This window comes from Lepisosteus platostomus, chromosome 11, assembly GCF_059453375.1.
Source record: "Lepisosteus platostomus isolate fLepPlt1 chromosome 11, fLepPlt1.hap1, whole genome shotgun sequence".
Taxonomy (NCBI): domain Eukaryota; kingdom Metazoa; phylum Chordata; class Actinopteri; order Semionotiformes; family Lepisosteidae; genus Lepisosteus; species Lepisosteus platostomus.
Genome location: NC_142621.1, coordinates 26,110,907 through 26,130,337, shown reverse-complemented (window position 1 = coordinate 26,130,337; position 19,431 = coordinate 26,110,907). Strand labels below are relative to the sequence as shown.

Sequence of the window (19,431 nt, the reverse complement as noted above, 5' to 3'; positions counted from 1 at the left end):
GATTGGTTTTCCTAGAGTCTCAAACTGCTGCTTTTCCCAGAACATAATCCAAATAGTACAAGAGTTCTTTCCTTCTACTGATATTCAGCAAATATAAAAGCACAGCAATAGCTGACTAAATAGAGTGGTTGTCTTCCCTTGTCCTGGAAGAACCCAAGGTCTTAATCACAGGTTAGCTGAGTTCTGCTGAATTCTATTTTTTTGTGTCATATTTGTAAATTTGCTTTCAACTATTAATACCCAATAAGGAAGCTGTTTAAGCTGTTTAGAAGCTGTATTAATTAGTAGTTAGAAGCTGTATTAATAAATAGTACAGTACTATTAAATTCACATGAAGCTAAAACCATACTGCAATACTTAGAATATCTAAAAACTGCAGGATTCAGAATTCTAAAGCTCAAATTACACAGTGGAGTAAAAAGTAACATTATGTTACTATACCTTAGATTTCACACAATATTAACTTTGCTTGTATTTAACTGCAATGTCCAGCAAAATCAGTCTTGATACAAAAAATGAGTGTAGATGCTGGATGTTTTCAGCGTGGAAAAAATATTTGAATATTAATACTATGATGTGCATATTGGACAATTCTATTTTAGTAGTTAAACCTTTCAGCTTTTTGGAATATTTCATTTTTACGTGTATCGCTTAAAGGAGTCCAATGTTTAAATGTTGGAACTCAATATTTTATGAAGCACTACTGCTCAATATAGGTGTAGGTTTTCAAAAATGTAGATCAATATGGTGTATATAATATGTTTCCATTTTTATTAAGTGTCAAAAATCCTTTTGGTAAATGTAACATCCCTCAGGCTACAAAGAAATTAGATATAATCACATATAGAAGCAGGATATGCACAGAGAAATAGAAAAGAACAACTTTGAAGTATCATCTGAAAGTTTATTTTACATACTGTGCAAAGAATTTGTAAAAACATTTAAAAACATATAACTGTCTTTCTAAGGCATTTATTGCCTTAAAACAAATGACATTTTTGTGGCTTGATATAAAAGATTAAATAAAAATACATAACATTGTCATCATTCTCTGTAAAAAATAGTTTCATAACTTTTTTTTAACTTTAAACAGGCTAATAAAATAAATAATTTGTACACATGTGTACAGTACCAATCAGATGAGATAATTATGCATTTACAAAGTATGATGCAAAAGTTAAGGAAAAACCCTTATTGTATTGTAAAATCTGGTAAGGTTAACCAGAAATAGCCTGCTTTTGTCTATATTATGAATGAATTATGAGGCAAAACAATGGATTTTCATTCAGTAATATTCCTTCCACAACATGCTAAATGGAGCCATGCACCCTGTCTGAGTCCTGCATGGTTGACTTTTCTTGTATTGTGTATTGAGATGCAATAAAATGGTTAATTGTAGCCGTAGTGCAAGAAGATGTTTAGTGCTCCCACTGCTGGCAGAGAGAAGCAGAGATGGAGAGAAACGTGCTGCTACACTGGTAGAGAAACATACAGTACTTCCCCAAAATCAGAACAGCTATCAATCCTACTGGGCAATAAACCTCCAAATAGTTTAGTTTAGTAGATTTATTGTACTAGATTTGTCGATGTTTAGTTAAATATTAATGCTTTGGCAATACTGTAATCCATAGGTTATTTCAATAAGAGTCTGAATTTTAATACATTTAAGGAACATGTCAGAGCTGTGAGTATCAAAGACACAATCTTTCAGTTTTATGTTTTAGAACTTCTATTGCAGAAAGATACCCAAAACCAAAATTATTCATTTGCAGATTTTGGCTTTCCACACATCTCCTCTTGTTATACCTGAGTTTGGACACTGTTTTTCACCTGCTTTGTGCTCATTTTCCCTCAGCTGTCTACCCCTTTGTGCCTACTCTGTCTTGTTTTCTCCTGCGCCTCATTTATCTGCTACTTTCCCTCTCTCCCTCACATCTTAAGAAGGCTCCACAGCTGAAACCTTGTGTTTCTTTTCTTTACCTTTCTTGATGGAATTAACATTTCCCTGTTACTTTGAATTTGAATGTCAGCACCTCTAAAATACAAGCCTGACCAACAGTTGTATGAGAGAATGCTGAAGATGGTTGCCATTTAATTAGCAGAGGCAAGGTCAGCAAAATTACATAGGTAAAATATGGCAAGAAGAAGAGGAGCCAGAGGAGAAAATTAAACACACCACAAAGGATAAAGCCTGAAACTAAATTATACTGAAACTAAATACAAAATAAAGGATTCCTGCAAACCTGCAGGTTAGTGGCATTAATAAACTGTCATAACATACAAAACAAATGAAAAGGAGCATATCTTTTTGGGCAGTCTTAATTTTTCTGAGCTTTAGAGGATTTAGAATTGCAACAGGCATGGTTAACAGGTTCCACGCACACCAACATTATTCACATCACGAAGGGTAATGCTCCTGTATCCTGCATAAACTCATATTGTCTGAAGAAAAATAAAACAAAGGTATGACAATGAATTAAAGGCCTTGTGAGTAAAACACAATGTTACAGTACATGAACATGACAAGTTTAATAAACGCTGAAAGAAGGCGGAGAGCATTACCTATCTGCACACAGTAAACCTGAAAACCACTGTAAACGAATCTGTCGTTGGAAGAAATTATTAGAGACAGAATTTAGTAGACATACAAGATTCCTGGTTTATGTTAAAAAATAAAGGTCTTTCTCGATGTATCACAGATAGAAACTTCCAAAAGGCAAGCAAAATGAAAAGCTTGCAAAGTCATCAGTCCGTCATTTGTGAAAGAACAATTAACACAGAAGTGTGCAAATAGATTCCATTGTCACAGAAAACGTAACGAAATCGAGCAGCAATACATGCAAAACATAAATAAAAACACAGATTTCATGTAAAGTGCAGGTGTGACCAGTGCATAAACGTCCTAAAACATCCCGGAATTGTGTTTCCCAACGACGATGTAGACCACAGGATGTTCCATAGTGTGCAGCTCTGCGAGAAAACGTGGAAGCCGTTGTCCAGGCTGAAGAAAGGAGAAAAGAAAAGGAAGAATGAAACCCTATTTCTAAGGACTTTTAACACTAGTGCTTAGACCTGAATGCTGGAGCTGTACATTTCAACTAATACCACACACACGTATTCCAAAAATAGAGATGGACGGTACAGAGACCGCAGGAAATCATCAGCTGTACAGATAAAACTTCTGAAGAGGCGCAGTTTGAGGTCAGCACACAGGAAAGAACGTTTACATTATGCCCAAAGACTAATAATTCCTTTTTTGGGACTCCTAAACGTGTAAACAATGCAACTACGGACAAAAAAGTCAGCTCGTCAAAAATGCAGAATTACTCCGATAGCTACTCACAATTACAAAAAGGATAGCATCACTATAAATGTAGATAAAGGAGCAAAAATATAGGTATCCACAAGGAACACACAACAACAACAACACAGAAAAAAGAAATACCTGTTGCCTTGGTACAATGAATCCTTGCAGTTGGTATCTGCAGATCTCACTCCTGTCTGTTATGGCTACTGCCACCTGCTGGTAGAAGTGGAAATAAAACGTTGCGCCAGCAACGGTAAAGGTCACATTAAGGGATGTCAATTTTAAATGTTAGTTAAAACTACGTCTAGTGATTTTGTGCACCACTGAGTGCAGATTACAACAAATTTAGGACCACCAAGTCTCAAACATAATGCTTTCACTTAATCTGAGCCCTAGTTTACAACTTAAGATGTTTATGCTTCTATCTGTGAAAATAAGCACTAATTAGCACTGACTGTAACGGACTAACTGCTTATATCTAATATATAAGCGAAATAATACATAGAAAAAGCTTCAGGGTGGATTGCCAATCATTGCCTGTAAATTACCACAACAAACAGGACTGTTGGAAGAACATGTATCATTATTTGGTGCATATAATGCATAATATAATGCACCAAATTAGATCAATGCATTCTTGGGCAGCATAGAAATTGAAATTCACAGGAATGATGTATTCCAAAGGTAATGCAGACAGAGTCAAAGCCTGAACTACCATACCCATGAAATGTTTTGCAAGCTTAGAAGCATGGCACAGTTCAGATGACAGTAGGACTTAGATACAGTACTTAAGTCTTCAATTGTTTTTGGCATTATGTCTAAATGCTTTACATCAATGTCCATTCACCACTTCAGGCTGGGATGCAAATAAATGCATTTCTTAACAATATCCTGAAATGAGTGGCAAGGTCTTCTAAAGTCAGTATAGGGTTTCATTAATGAATATGAATAAGAGGTGTTTCAATACACCTTTTTTTAAATTAACAAATTAAAATAACATTATGCATTCATTATGTTGAGTATATTTATATTGACATCATTATCTCAAATTCAGTTCACTGAACATAGCACAAAGGCATAACTGAAAAACTGTTAAAAGACAAAAATGGACGACATGATGTGGTGGTAAGGACACTGTGATCTTATAAAGTTGAGCCTGGAACTGTATCTTTCTAGGGGAAAATTCCCCTCTACTTTTCTGGGGCAAAAATCCAAACAAATCCATTGCTATAGCAGTCAGCGATCTGAAATTAGATCTTTGTTTTCAGACCCTATTTCCATATCCCTCATGTGGCATTCCAAAAATACCCATTTACAACTTTACACCTCAATAACACCAAAGAAACAAAACAAAAGCACAATGGCAGTGAAATTCAGTCTATTGTGTCTGTGGCCCACTGTTCACAAAAGCACCCACTCTGGCGGCTGGAATGGAAAACGAGAAGCAAAGCGTCATTCTTTATTTTCTGAGCCTCTGCTCCTTTCCTGTAACTGTATAATTGTCAGCTGTTACTGTATCGCCAGTCTCAGCTGAGAAGCTGTTATAATAATGGTGAATTATTTACCGGATAAATGATTTCAAAGCAAAGCTCTAAATGAAAGCAAGCCCAAGCATGCATGACAACAAGGCAGTTGCTCAACACAACTGAAAGAAAGAGACTCAAAGCACTTCCTCAAAACCTTCAGAATCGCACACAGAGGGGGTTTCAGTGGCATGTTTCTACCATGCGTGTACCTGGAGACATCACACACAACTACAGTAGTCATCAGCTTATTCTGTTATAGAGCCAGATATCCTCAGATCTCTTAAAGCAAGCAAGGATCCAACTAGACAATACTGGGATCGATCCACCACTGCTGATGGTGTGATGCACTCTTCTGGTTCAGAAATTCCAAACCCTTTTCTTCACAGATTTACAAGGTACAACGCTGCAGAAGAAGCCGTATTTTGGATGAGACTTTAAACCAAGGACCGACCCACATTTTGGGCACCACAGATTCATATATTACCATTTACAAATGTGGGGGTTAGCCCTCAAGCAAAGGGAGAATCCAGAAAAGGTTTTAACTTCACGGCTTACTGATGTTCCCTCATCTTCCTCTGGATCAAAATCTGAACTACCCTGCTTCTACTCTACAAGTCAGCACTTCAGAGACATCGTTATTGGGACTTCTTGATAAATAACTTCGAGTATGCATCCTCAGACAGAGAAAGAGACTGCATCCATTTTTTTTTACTCTGTGCCAGCACGACGGTACAGAAAATAACAGGTTGTGTCCTAGGCTTAACACAGCTAACTTTTAAACAAATACAATTTTCCCCTAGCAACTGTCATCTATATGCCAGAGAAAGATAGACACACAGTCACCGTCATTCACATTATCATCGTTCCCTTCCACCTCCAGCAATGTTATTCTCTAATTTATAAAGTATAATAAACAATGTTACATAAACATAAGTTATTTCACAATGGTATCTGTTTCCATTCATGTTTTTATATCTATACTGCATAGTGGATTAAACAATATGTGATGCAACATGTGGACACTCATTTTCATAGCTCTGTCAACGTCAACACAACTCCATCAATATACATTTTATGCCTAATAGTGTATTCCTGTCAGGAATATTCCTGACTTCTGTGTGAGCCTAGTGCTGAGAAAAGCAGCCATTAAACAAGGTTAATTAGTTCTCACTAAAACTTTGATTTTAAGAAATATTGTTCAGACATAATGCGGAGGGTTAGCATTAAATGAGAGAGGCTGTAATAGAATAATGGCTTCACTATAGTTTTGGAGTAGTTTTAATATGCGGAATGGTGCTTTCCTACACAGAACTATGGGAATACCATGCTACAGTATACTTTTTTAAGGAATGTGCTCTGTAGTAATACCATGGACCAATATAATAAAGCACTGTGAAACCTTGTCAGAACCACAGGAAACAGAAGCAAAACGATTTAAAACCAAAGTGCAAGTGCAAAAACCACAATAAATCCGCCAAGGTGAACTTCGTTGAGATTTAACAGGTGAATTACTGAACCTGCACAATGCATTTACACCTTTTCCTCTGTTTGGGCCTCTACAGATAACGTCAATCTGTTAACAGGTCAAGAAGAAAAACGGCCAGGTTCTGATCTGCTGGGGAGGAAATGTGTACCGTCCCTGCGACCTGACAGCACAACACTCTGTCAGCAAGCCCCCAGCCTTATAGCTCTGGTCAGGACAAAGACCTGTAGATGCTAATTGTGTTCGACAGGCACAATCATACAGCAGGCAGGAGATTAGGAGAGTGTTAATTGCGTTCAGTGGCAAAGGGAGTCAGGAGGCAGCCTGGTGTCAGGGGAGTGGGCTGTGTTTGCAGGTGGTCAGGGGTTCCCAGAGGGTGGGAGGGAGCTTCACCACAAAGGATCTCTCTCTGACAGGAGGGCTGATGAGGCATGAAATCCCATCAGCCCATGCAGGGGGCAGTTTGGTATGTAAAGAGCACACTTGTGACTGTTGTTTTGGGTGGTTGTGTTTTGTTTTAATCACAGACCACCAAGGGATCCTCCAAAGCCCAGTGATTCCAAGCTGTCATTTGAGGGTGAAACCACCTGATGCAAAATCATTTTTAACTGGAGACCTTTCTGTTTAATGCATTCTTTTGTGGGTTCTTGTTACATTTACAGGTATTTTGGTCTCATTAACAATAAGACTAGGTGTTAAAGACTTATCAGCATCACTGTGGTTTGCAGCTATTGTGCCCCTCCTTCCTATAGCAAGGATGAACAACTGCATCCTGTTTGATTTACTTAGCTGACCATTGATTAACTCTTTAACTCACTGCTTAAAGAATTAAGGATCTGCATCAACAAGGACTAGGGAATGGAAAGGAACAAAAATGCCCAGGCTGCACACACACTTGTGATAGAGAAAGAGGATAGATCCCTATATTCAGGACTATGTAAAACCTACTGTTATTTATGAACCTTACTATTGTGACAGATCTCTTCTTATAGCAACCCTTTGATTAAAAAAATACATTGTAATACATGTATTGACTCTTGGGCTAAAACGTTTTCTTCTATTCTCTCTTTTAAATGCAGAATGCTTTACTCCAGGCTAATAAGATTTTGAATTGGGCACCTAGGAAATGTTAATGGTTTTCATCAGGTTCTGGACAATGTAAGGAAAGTCACGAATATGAGGAAATCATTTGGCCCACCCAGAGCATTTATTTGCTTAGCAGCCTCATTAATCTGGCAGGGCAGCCTGTTCCAGAGAAAGAGTATTCCCAGCACTCCAGTAACACGTCTCATGTTTTCCTAAATATCTAGTTTTCAATCAGGCTAAAAACTACAAAGGTAAAACATTTGTATTTGAAACTATTAATCCAAATAAGAGGGACCCTTTTTTGTTTTTCAAAATGCTTGCTTTCATTTTCTCCTTATAACACTTAAGTTTCTGTGCCAGGGGAGCACAATTCCAGCCTTGAAGGTTTGAAATGTCTAAAGGCTTTCATTTCCTAACTAGCAAATTGCCATAATTATTTGCCTAAACAAACCAGATTAACCCCTGTGCCCAGGTGTTTCGGTGGTGATTTAAAGAGACCTACTGAAAAAGAACAGGTGGACTGTGGATCTCCAGCTAGTAGTTGTGCACCCTAGCACTACACCTTTACTCACAATATGCCTGGTTGAGCTTCAGTGTAGAGTTATAACATCAAGAGGCACAACTGACTTGATCTTATCAACTTATCAAGAAGGCTGGCTCTGTGTTGGGGATGAGCCTTGACCCCATGGAGGTGGTGGCTGAGAGGAGAATGCTGACCAAGCTCACAGCCATCATGAACGACGCCTCTCATCAGCTTCATGGGACTGTTATTAAAAGCGGAGTACTTTTAGCAACAGACTGCTCCAGCTACGGTGTTCAAGGGAACGTTTCCGCAGGTCGGCGGCTGTCAGGGTGTATAACGCTGCCCTAGGCTAGGACTGTTAGCCCTTCATTTGCTCGTCTATGGACAGCATGTTTGCTCCATTGTACTTTTTGGACAATCAGTCTGTATAAACCTATGCACATTTTGCACATATTTTATTGTTTTTACAGTGACTATGATCATCACATTTTGCACACACCTATGTATTTATTTTTTATTTATTGATTTTGTTGTCTTTTGTTTTATAACTATTCTGATGTCTGTTTTTGCTTGTCTTGGGCTGGACTGCTGTAACACATCAATTTGCCTTTGGGTTCAATAAAGTCATATCTATCTATCTTCACCACATGTCATCTCCAGGAAAAATGCTGGAAACGACAAACCTCTCTATATGTCTTCATGTCACAGAAACCGTTGACTTCAACACTAAAGCACTGTGAATGAGGCTCCTGAATTACCAAACTTTATCATGACTTTAACATTTAAAATAATTACAGTGAATAAAGCTAAAAAAACTTCAGTTACTCATACCTGAAGAATGAGTAACTTTTTCTAAATTAGCATGTAACAAACACTGACGTCTAATAGGATTTAAAAGGTGGGTATGTCATTGTATAAACACTAAAACCACAAAACATGACAAATATAATGTAATGGTACCTAGTACTTCATTAATGTATTGTATGTGTGACCTGCTTGAAGCACATCAATCAAATCTAGCCCACTACAGTAATGAATCTGACACCACTGGGTTGTTGTCTTTGTAATATTCATTTGTCATGTTCATGGCTTTTGTTGTAGATAACGACTGTATATATTTTTTTGGAATGTACACTTTCATGTTAAAGTTATTGCAAAAATTCTGTATTAAGTAAAATGACAATTTATGGATTTACAAATTATGCTGTTTAATATTTGTAACCAATTGGGTTGATCAACAGGGTGTCTACTGTTAAGCCTCGGGATACAGGAGTGTTGGTGCTGTTGAAAGCAAAATGAGCTGAAGACAATGCTTTGCTCCAGCTCCTGGTGGGTTGTTGTGGGATTTTGTCCCATTCCTCACATAATACCTGGAAAAGCATGTGCCCGTTCATTGATCTCTGTTGCCCTGGATGCTAAAGTCATCCCACAGATGTTCCATGGGGCTCCATGGGTCTGGGGAGAAAGGCATCCACAGAATAACAGTCCAATTCCCAGCACTTGAGAAAACAGACGCTCCCTGAGCAGCACGAGGACATGACATTCCAGCAGGACAACAGATCGCATCAGATTGAGGTCACTGGAGGGGAAGCAAGTGTGATGCCAGGACTTCAATGCTGTATCATGTCCATGTAGTCAAGCTGGCATCAGTTCCTACAAGTGGAGTTCTGTAGTGACTAGACACTCCTCTCCAGACCAGCACAGTTGATAGTGATGAGCAACTCTTGGCAAGATGTGTGACTCGTAGTCTGCATGATGGTAGCCTATCACTGTATGGACTTCATTTCACTGTAAGATCTTGCCAGGTTAGATACCTTTTGTTTACTTACAGTTTAAAATGCACTTACTTAATCCATCTCCCAATATACTGCTGACACAAAGGTGCCTCTGTACTTCGCCATTATGCCCAGCTTGTCAATAAATTTCATAAGCTAGACACAGTGGTTCTTTTATATATGTTTTTTTCAGATAGAGACAACTTAATGGTTATGCAGCAGTCACCATGATTCAACTGTGTTCACGGTTACTCATGATCACTGAAGTCGATAATACAAAAGATTTATTCAATATCCAAATTCTATACACTTTTTCTAAAACATGCAATTTATCATATTTGTCTTTTGATGTGCAGTATACAGTATATCACTAAGTGCAATCTGAACTTCATTGCACAATGTGACTAATTTGTATATTTTTTGTCTACATTGGTTCTCATAGAATAGAACTTTTTGCTTTTTTAAAACTGAGCTCCAGAACTTTTTTTTGTTTTTATTGTTCCTTTTTGTAAAACAAAATTAAATAGTGCTCAAAAGGCAATACAATCCTAATGGACTATGGCACATGACAAAAGGTGATTTATATAACTACAGATGCAGCCATTCAAAATGAGCGGGGTACGCTGCGGTACAACGCGGTAGGCATATCGCATCAAATACCGTCATAACACGTCATTTCGCGTCATACCGCCCTTTACTGTATGCAAATTATATTATGTTAATAGTATCCAGAATCACCTTGTAAAACTGGCAGGTGGAGCTAATAAAACTTTCATGTACAGCATTTGAGTTGTCACCAGAAAAAAACTGGCTTCGAATCCTGCTCACTGCTGAAGGACAATCTTTACTCAGTTAAGAATTTAAGTTGTATACTCTTTAGACTTTCAAATATAAACTGTGTATTACAGCATGTTAATCATTAGACATTAAAAAGTTGGTATATTTTATGAAAGCAAGATTGGTCAGTTGGACAAGAGTACGCAGCCTACCACCTTTATAATAAATTATTTTAATTATGCAGAAATATTTTATTAATCAAAGTCTTTACCAAGATATTACTAATAGTATTAATAATGAATGACTTCGGACAAGCTTTAAACTCAAAGTATTACCCTGGTCCACATTCTTTGTAATCGTCTTTGTAAACGAAAAGACTTTATTTTTTCATTGACAAAAAGTAGCACCACAGCATTTCGTTGATCCGATCACACATTCGTTTTCAATCATACAAAGTCTTGAGAATCACCGATTCACTATGCCTTTCACGTGCTCATAAAAGATACTAATTTAGGAACATAAACAGATCACTGTATGTAAACTATACTGTATATGACTGGTCTTGGTAGTTTAAAGAACAAATACACACCAGTATTCCATTTCTCCCTAAACATTTTAAGCATCAAAGTCTTACATGTGGTTATTTCAGAAACGGTTTTATGTGCTGCTTCTGACCATATTATTGTAGTTTTATATACTTTGTGAAAATTGATCGTTTTAACCTTTTCTGCGAATAAGCTCGTTATCTGAGTAAACAAAAGCATACTTTTAGAATTTGATCAATAGGGAATAGAATATGGAATCGCATATCTAAATAAATTAATAACGATATAATTATATTAATGTACTGTTGCACAAAAAGTAGTATAAGACTTTCCATTGATATCTGTATTGCTGTTACACTGCATGACCTGTCACTTTCTGTGGTGTGATGGCTTAAGTGACTGACTTATAAGGCTGAGGTTGGAGGTATGATCCCAGCTGTCAACATGAATTTTCTTTTAACAAATAAACATTTCTTTGGAAAACTAAAATAGCAAATATTATTGTCATTATATTGAAATTTTTTATATTTCTAAATATCACAACATGTTCATACTGTACAGTATGTACACAGTGGTACTGCAGGGTGTAGAAACAAACCCACGTAATTTTAAAGACCTCTACTTGTGAAACTTTTCACAGCCTGTACATAAAGCTATATACACAATACTGCTGACAGCAGGAAAATTCCTATTCTTTACTCAGCAGCTTATTAAAAACAGCACCCACGTTGTTCAAGACGATTTTTTTTTACACAGAAGACTGACAGAGGTTCACGTTGTGATCTATTTTTCTAAGAAAACATGTGTCAGTCTGTCCGTGGGGGGAAAGTGGACTGTCTTTCATTGGAAGACTTGCCCTATTCTACCTTGAAAATGAATAAGTTGAAAAAGGCTTGTGAAACCAGTTTGTTAACAAACAATGTAGACACAGAGACTCAGACTGTGGATTGAAATTTGGCACAGCCAGCACAGAAAGACAGACAGAGATAGAGACAGAGACAATATAGTGCCCATAATATTTGATATTTTAGTTTTTCATAAATGTTTATTTGTTAAAAGAAAATTCACAGCAACGGCTGGATTTGAACACTCACCCTCAGGCTTATAAGCCAGTCATTTCAGCCATCACGCAACAGAAACAGACACGTATCACGTACTGAAACAGCCATACACATATCAATAGAAAGTCTTATACTACTGTTTGTGCAACAGTACATGAATATAGTTATATTATTATTAATTTCTTTAGCTAGCTATCCGATTTCATATTATATTCCCTATTAATCAAATTCTAAAAGTATGCTTTTGTTTACTCCGAAACGAGCGTGTTCTCAGAAAAGGTTAAAACAATCCATTTTCACAAAGTACATAAACACACAGCAATATGGTCAGAAGGAGGACGTAAAAACATTTCCGAAATAACCACATGTAAGACTTTGATGCTTAAAATGTTTAGGGAGAAATGGAATACTGGTGTGTATTTTTTCTTTAAACTACCAATACCAGCAATATACAGTTTACATAATATGTTTATGTTACTAAATTAATATTGTTTATGACATTCAGATGCGTTATGCTCCTATTCTTTTTATGCTCAGCTACTAAAATTTCCCTTTAGTTGTAAAATTCCATATAAATATTCAATACTAAGCGGATTGAAACGTGCACAGTAAAGAGATTTAATGATTAAATCTTTTCACTACCGACCAATGCACACGAGTGCCCCTGTCATCATTTTGGCCAGCCAATCACGTACCGCGGTACGGCGCGGGGGCTTAGTTGCGTGCGGTATGGGGTTTGTACCGCGAACTTTGAATGGCTGCATCTGTATTCAATTAGTTTTTCATTTTGAAATGTAAAATTGTTACTTTGAAATTAAGACACCAGCCAAATGAAGTCAAATCACATCATGGGTCTCAGAGAATCTAAGCAATAGTTCTAAGTCTTTCTGTCATTACTATTGTTAATGTGTTTTGCTGTAGTTAAACATTGTTTTCATGTCTTGTGACTTACTGCCACCTGCTGGCAAAACCTGTGCTGGAAAGGTTGGATCTTCCCCACTCAGCCAGGTTCACTCCTGTTGTGTGATACAGCTCAGGCATTTTTAGAGATCTCTTTAAATCAACTAAAATAAACTAAATTGAACTAAAAATGAATGAAATATTGAAATTGAATTAAACTAGAAATAATTAGTTCAATTAAGCATGTTTCATTTGGCTATTATGATGTATTATTGTATTGTTCAGAAAAAGTCTATGAAAGTAGCTGTCCTGTAATTTGCTAATGTTACTGTTAAAATGGAAGTTAATGCCATTTCAGGGAGCCTTGCTCTTAGGTACAAAAATGAACATTTAATTTCACTGAAAAACAAAAATTCACGGAGGAGACATTCCACATAAAGTGATCATCTTTTTCTTTTCTCATTCACTGGAGGGAAAAAGGCACTATATACATAAACCGTTAAATAAACATGATTTTATTTTCTAAAGAAAGATTTTTGTGCATACAGTAATGTACTGGAAGTAGTTCAGGTGGGTAACTGCGTCAGCATGCGTAGGCTGCAAAGGAACAAGTAATAGGTTTATTCCATGCTGAAAAGAGAAGAAAGAAAACAACATTTTGGCCGTGGAGCCTTCTTCAGGTGCTACCTGCTCACACCTGAAGTCACACCTAAAGAAGGCTTCAGGGTCGAAATGTTGTTTTCTTTCTTCTCTTTTCAGCATGGAATAAACCTATTACTTGTCCCAGTAATGCACTTGTTCATTACGGAAACCAATTTGATTTCTGTCTCTTACTTAATCACAGATGGGAAATTTGCTTTGCAGGCTGGTAAAGACATAACACATAATACATTTATAGACACAACACATTACCCAAGACATTTAAACACTATATATTTAACTGATGTACGGTGAGAAAGAAAACCAATATACAGTGTAGTTCATAAGTATTTGGACAGTGACACACTTTTTGCTGTTTTGGCTCTTTTCCAGCACATTGGATTTGAAATGAAACAATAACTATGAGGTTATAACCCTTTCTTTGAGGACGTCAGGATATCGGCGTCCACATCATAGTTGGGATGTTTGTTCCAGGCCCCAAACCCTTTGAATAAAAATATGCATTTCCCTGTTTGGTAGATTATTTAAACCTCTTATATTTTTTTAAAAATCCAAATAGTTTTCCTAGTTCGTGTTTCACTACTCAATCTTATGAAGTGCACTAGGTCAGTAGCTTTGAGGATTTTGAATGCTTACAGTAAATCAGGTCTTGCTATAACTATGAATAGAATAATGAAGGCTAAGAATGTCTTATTTTTTTAATGGTGTAGTACACCAATAAGATATTTACAGACAACATTAAAACTAACATACCATTTTGTGATTTAGTTGAAAAGTGTCTGGTCATGGATGTGGTAGTGTGCTCACCTATTTGAATAACACAACTTTATACAAAAACATGAATGCAATTATTTTTATTTCAGAAACAGTAGTTCCCATCATTAAAACTCCTTTTTTGATTCCCCTCCATGTTAAACATGTTTGATGGTGGCAGATGGATTATTACAGAAAGGCTCTGGATAAAGCAGTCGACATCTTCGACAGCAAAGATGGTTTTTTTGGCATCTTCCTGGAGTTTGGAATTCCAGGGATCCCTGGAAACACAGAGTGGTTTGACATGTCACTGTTCCAGTTTCTTTATTCCATGGCAGCAGGTCAGATAGACTTTGGATACAGTTCTACCCAGAGGCATCTTAACGTCAGGTTTATTCAATAAGAAGCTATTTGATTAAAGGTGTGTGATAATTTGGCTATTAGACAACTGTTTTTCAGTCATTTCAATCACATTCATAACTATTATTCCTGTCATCTTCTATTGGACTATTCACCCCTGATCTGTACTATTACCTGTCCCTTAACCAGTTCAATACACAAATTTCCCTAAATGCCTATTGCCTTTAATTTAAGAAGAACATTACCAAAAGCATCTTTAAAATCTAATCATATCATTTTGTACGTTCTGTGTGTTTAGTGCTGTGACTTGTTTGAAGAATTTTAACAAGTTGGTAAAGGAAGAATGACCTTTTCTAAAACCATATTGACTACTGCTAGGGTCTTATTTTCATATGAGCGATCCTGTTGTTTAGTTCTAAAGTGGTTTTCATAACTTTACTTGTAAAAGAAGATGTATTAGCTTATATCTTGTCATATAAGTCACATTTAGTCATATTTACTAAACCGAGAGATACTGTAGAAGGGAATGAGGGAGGGCACTGAAAATGGAGAAAATAGAGTACCGTTGAAGAGGACTGCCAAAGATTGATGCACTGGACAATGAACTATTTAGAAGAAGAGAGATCAGGGAAGAGTAGAGGTGCACAGTTAACCACTTGATCAGAGTGGAGTTTGGAGTTCTGCCTCACCATTCCTATGGAGGTAGCAGTGTCAATAAAAAGTGACGTTTGCAGAAGTTTAAGGCCAATTTGTATAAAAATCAGTTTGTTTTTTAAAGGATTCTAAATTTAGATGAATTCCCCCATTCTACATAAATTCCATCCAATGTCTAATTCTGAACCACACTTGTCACTAATGTGCTACACAAAATAAAATCACAGTCACAAACTAAATACTCACCATCTGGAGTGTTCTGAGGCTTGTTCCTACTGAATCTGTCCAAACTAAAAACTTCTTTTTTGAAGAACTACAGTATGAGCACACAAAGAAAACAATTTAGGAATATTTCTTCCACAGGTATTATACTTGAACTGTTACGTACTGTATTGATCTTGATAAATTTGTAGTCATTATTCACACAGAACATTCAGCATTGGCCACCATAGCAGTTGCTATTCTTGTTTATTGCAATTAATAGGAATGTCTTCTAGAATGTTATTTGATGTACAAATGAGCATTCTATTCAAATAATTTCTGTAGTGTTAATATTAAAAATACAATAATGCCCAAATTAATTAATAATTTAAGTTTGGGTATCTAATCCATACCTTGTGTTTTTGAGGCTCGGTGTACTCATCAGGCACTTTAAATGGTCCAAAGCTTTCACAGCTCCCGCGTCCACTGGATGTTCCCTGGGCTCTTAAGTTTTCCAAAGATGGATTTGTTTCATTCTGAATTCTGACGTCTTTTGACCTATTACCCATGATCTTATGCTTTAGCATGGAGCCAAACTTTTTCAAAGGATGTTTCTTGACTTTCTGGCTCACATTCACATCTTCATCCGGCGTATTAACTGCAAAGGGGATGTTGCTGTGCGAGAGAAGCCCTTTGCTCTCAGATGTTTTGGTCAGTTGCACTGGGGTCATGTAATGTTTTGCTATGTCAATGCGCAGACCACTCTTGCTTTGGGCTGGACTGAGATTTTTGTCCTTATTAAGGCTGGGATTGTACACATACCAAGATGAGTGTCCGGGCAACTCCTGTCACAAAAAAAAACAAAAAGTTACAGTTCAGTGATTGTTGTTTCGTTTTTAAAAGTAAATCAAAACAAGTAACACTTCTCTTACGGAAAAGAAGATAAGGATTATGGGGTGTGTATATGTTTTTAGCACTGACGTTAACACTAGAATAAAGGCAGACAATGAAATATAAAATAAGAAATCAATGTGAATGTTTACAATTGCATGTATAGAAAATAATGCATCTCAATTTTTTTTATGATGCAGATATCAGTTTGGAAATGTAGACAATACTGTGAGCAAGTCTCTCCATAGTAGCATTAACTCACCTGATTGCTCTTGTACTAATTGAGTGATAAAGCTGACATCCACAGACAGGTGAGTTTAGTACGTATGCTATGAACTGACAATAGGGATATTTCTGAGATGTTATACAGTATTAGGGAAAACAAATCTGGATTTGTAGTTTTATTGTAAAGGAAAATGCACAACAAAACTATCATCATATTTACAAAATAAGAGTTCCATTTTCCAGTACTTTCTACACAAATGTCTGTTAATTAGGTACACAACAGGTCCATCCTACTTTGATAAGAGACATTTTTACAGGTTTGGAACTGTTGGTCATACCTCATCAACCACATCATGCGAAGACGACTCCAGAAGTCGTGTTTTCATACAGTCTGGCCTCGAGGAGCTCTTCATAGTTTTCTTAACTGTCTTCCCTGAAGCCTTACACTGCTGTACTCCTTCTACATCCTGGACTCCTTGAGCCAAATAATCTCCAGGCTTCTCTGGGGTCTCAGAAGCAGAACAACCTTTTTTCTTATTAGAACAAGGTGTCACACCAACAGCTTCTCCTATGGAACGTGATGAGCAGGGCTTATCCATAGTGTCTTCTGGCTGGAAACTGTTTTCAAACCCACTTGGAACTGTTGGAGAAAAGCCCTTTGGAGACTTTTTCATAGAAGACTGTAGTTTTTTACTTCTGACTGTAGTTACGTTTGTGTCCACAATTTTGTCCTGTGTGGACTTACTGGTTTTCTGAGAAATGAGAGATTGTGAAGATGGAATTGAACACCCGCTTCGTAAACCATAATTTGCAATAGTTTCTTTAGCCACACAACAGGCCATTTCCTTGATCATTTCTGGATTCTGTGAGGCAATTCCTACTTGTAATACTTTCTTGCTGCCAATGGATTCCATCAGTTTGCTGTAAACAGAGCTAACGGTTTTCTTGATGGCTTGCTGTAATGGAAGATGTTCTTCAGCCTTTGGTTCACTGATGGTTAGAGTGGAAACCTTTGTCAATTCCTTCAGCGCATCTTTGGTGAGTTTCAGTGCCAGGTCCCTGACCTGAGACTCGGACAGCTCTTCCAGTTCCCCAGAATAATTTTCTGGGTTGGGGAATCCAGGGCGAATTTTCAAAAGCAGTTTTGCCATGATATTTTTCACTGCATCTGTTTGACACATAACAGGTGAAGGTTCTAACTGGTCCATTTTGGTGCACATGAGCTGCTCAGTGCTCAGGGTTTCCATATCAATGGCAGCTTGAGGAGCATCTGAAGACTCGATATCTGAATGTTGGAACTTCATAATTTCTCTCACAAGAGAATCAACTATCTTTTGGGCCAGGGCCTCACTCTTGGCTGCTACTGCTTGTTGTAAGTTGTCTTTGGAACCAGCACTCTGCAGCAGTTCTCTGTAAATACAGCTGGCCACTTGTTTGACAGAAACAAGCTCACATTGGATATTGCTTCCCATTGTTGGATTACATTCTGAGGTATCTGGGGCTGTAAATAGTTTCTTCAGCACATTGTCAATAATGCCCACAGCAAATTCACTGAGCTCCCAACAAGATAAACTATCCATAATCTGTTCTTGTTTCTTCTCCCTCTTTGGAGAAATAGGATGAATTCTTAAGAGCAGTTTAGTTACAATTTTTTTCACAATATCTGAATATGGTAGGGGAATATCAGAAAGTGGTTGAATATCAGAAGCGGGCTCTGGAGGTGACATTCCCTTTTCTTGGCAACCAAGGTTAAAGGTGTCATTTTCACTGCTGTTCACATCATTAGTGGCTTCGTTTGTAATGAAGGAAGGAGAAGGACCTAAGGCTGAAGACTCAGCTGTTGAAAAGTAGAGCTTTGAGAGCTCTTTAACCAAAGATACAATAATGGCATTGGACACTTCCTGATTTTTGGACATTATTGCATCGTATAATGCAATAAGGGAGCCACTTTCTTGCAGCAAGTCATTGTACACTTTTTCAATCATTTGGTCTGCATCCAAAGGCTGAATAAAGATGCATCTGTCATGGTCAGGTGTGCCTATAGTAATTCCTGGAACAGCTGATAACTGCATGATCACAGATTCAGTAATACTTATAACCATTTCACTCAGGGTTTGCAGAGGTCTCTTCAGATCTTCAGCACTGGACTCAGGGCAGGAACAGTTAAGCTGAATTTTCTTTAGCAGATTATCTGTGACTCCATGTACTATTTCAGAAGAAACAAGGGAAACTTCAGAAGACTGTGCTATGGGTGTTGCCTCTTTGTTGTGCTCACTACCGATTCTAATATCACTCATCAGCTCATCAACCTTCACATCATGCGAAGAGGACTCCAGAGGTTGTGTTTTCATACAGTCTGGGCTTGAGGAGCTCTTCTTAGTCTTCTTAACTGTCTTCCCTGATGCCTTACACTGCTGTACTCCTTCTAGACCCTGGACTCTTTGAACCAGATAATCTCCAGGCTTCTCTGGGGTCTCAGAAGCTAAGCAATCTTTTTTCTTATTAGAACAAGGTGTCACACCAACAGCTTCTCCTAGGGAACGTGATGAGCAGGGCTTATCCATAGTGTCTTCTGGCTGGAAACTGTTTTCAAACCCACTTGGAACTGTTGGAGAAAAGCCTTTTGGAGACTTTGTCATAGGAGACTGCAGTTTTTTACTTCTGACTGTTCGACCAATAACAGGTGAAGGTTCTAACTGGTCCA

The 19,431-nt window shown here is 37.4% G+C and overlaps 1 protein-coding gene and 1 long non-coding RNA gene across 2 annotated transcripts; both read right to left on the bottom strand.

Moving 5' to 3' along the window:
• Window positions 1-2,059: 2,059 nt before the first annotated feature.
• On the bottom strand, window positions 2,060-3,965 carry LOC148652269 (uncharacterized). The gene is made up of 2 exons (XR_015925268.1): window positions 3,446-3,965; window positions 2,060-3,001 (listed from the first exon to the last, which is right to left on the bottom strand). It is a non-coding gene; the product is annotated as an uncharacterized LOC148652269 (long non-coding RNA).
• A 10,517-nt stretch (window positions 3,966-14,482) lies between these two features.
• Window positions 14,483-18,166, bottom strand: LOC148652268 (uncharacterized). Its single transcript, XM_088598937.1, has 4 exons — window positions 17,066-18,166; window positions 16,025-16,456; window positions 15,657-15,723; window positions 14,483-14,677 (listed from the first exon to the last, which is right to left on the bottom strand). The coding sequence occupies exons 1-4, from the start codon at window positions 18,029-18,031 to the stop codon at window positions 14,586-14,588; spliced, it is 1,557 nt and encodes a 518-aa protein (XP_088455063.1). The 5' UTR covers window positions 18,032-18,166; the 3' UTR covers window positions 14,483-14,585.
• Between the last annotated feature and the right edge of the window lie 1,265 nt (window positions 18,167-19,431).

Excerpts from the sequence above, each read along its gene's own strand:
- LOC148652268 (XM_088598937.1), bottom strand. The coding sequence starts at position 18,031 with ATGAAGTTCCAACATTCAGATATCGAGTCTTCAGATGCTCCTCAAGCT. Across the intron at positions 16,457-17,065 it reads CGCATGATGTGGTTGATGAG|GAGTTGCCCGGACACTCATC; the intron begins GTATGACCAACA and ends TTTTTGTGACAG. Across the intron at positions 15,724-16,024 it reads CCGAGCCTCAAAAACACAAG|TTCTTCAAAAAAGAAGTTTT; the intron begins GTATGGATTAGA and ends CTCATACTGTAG.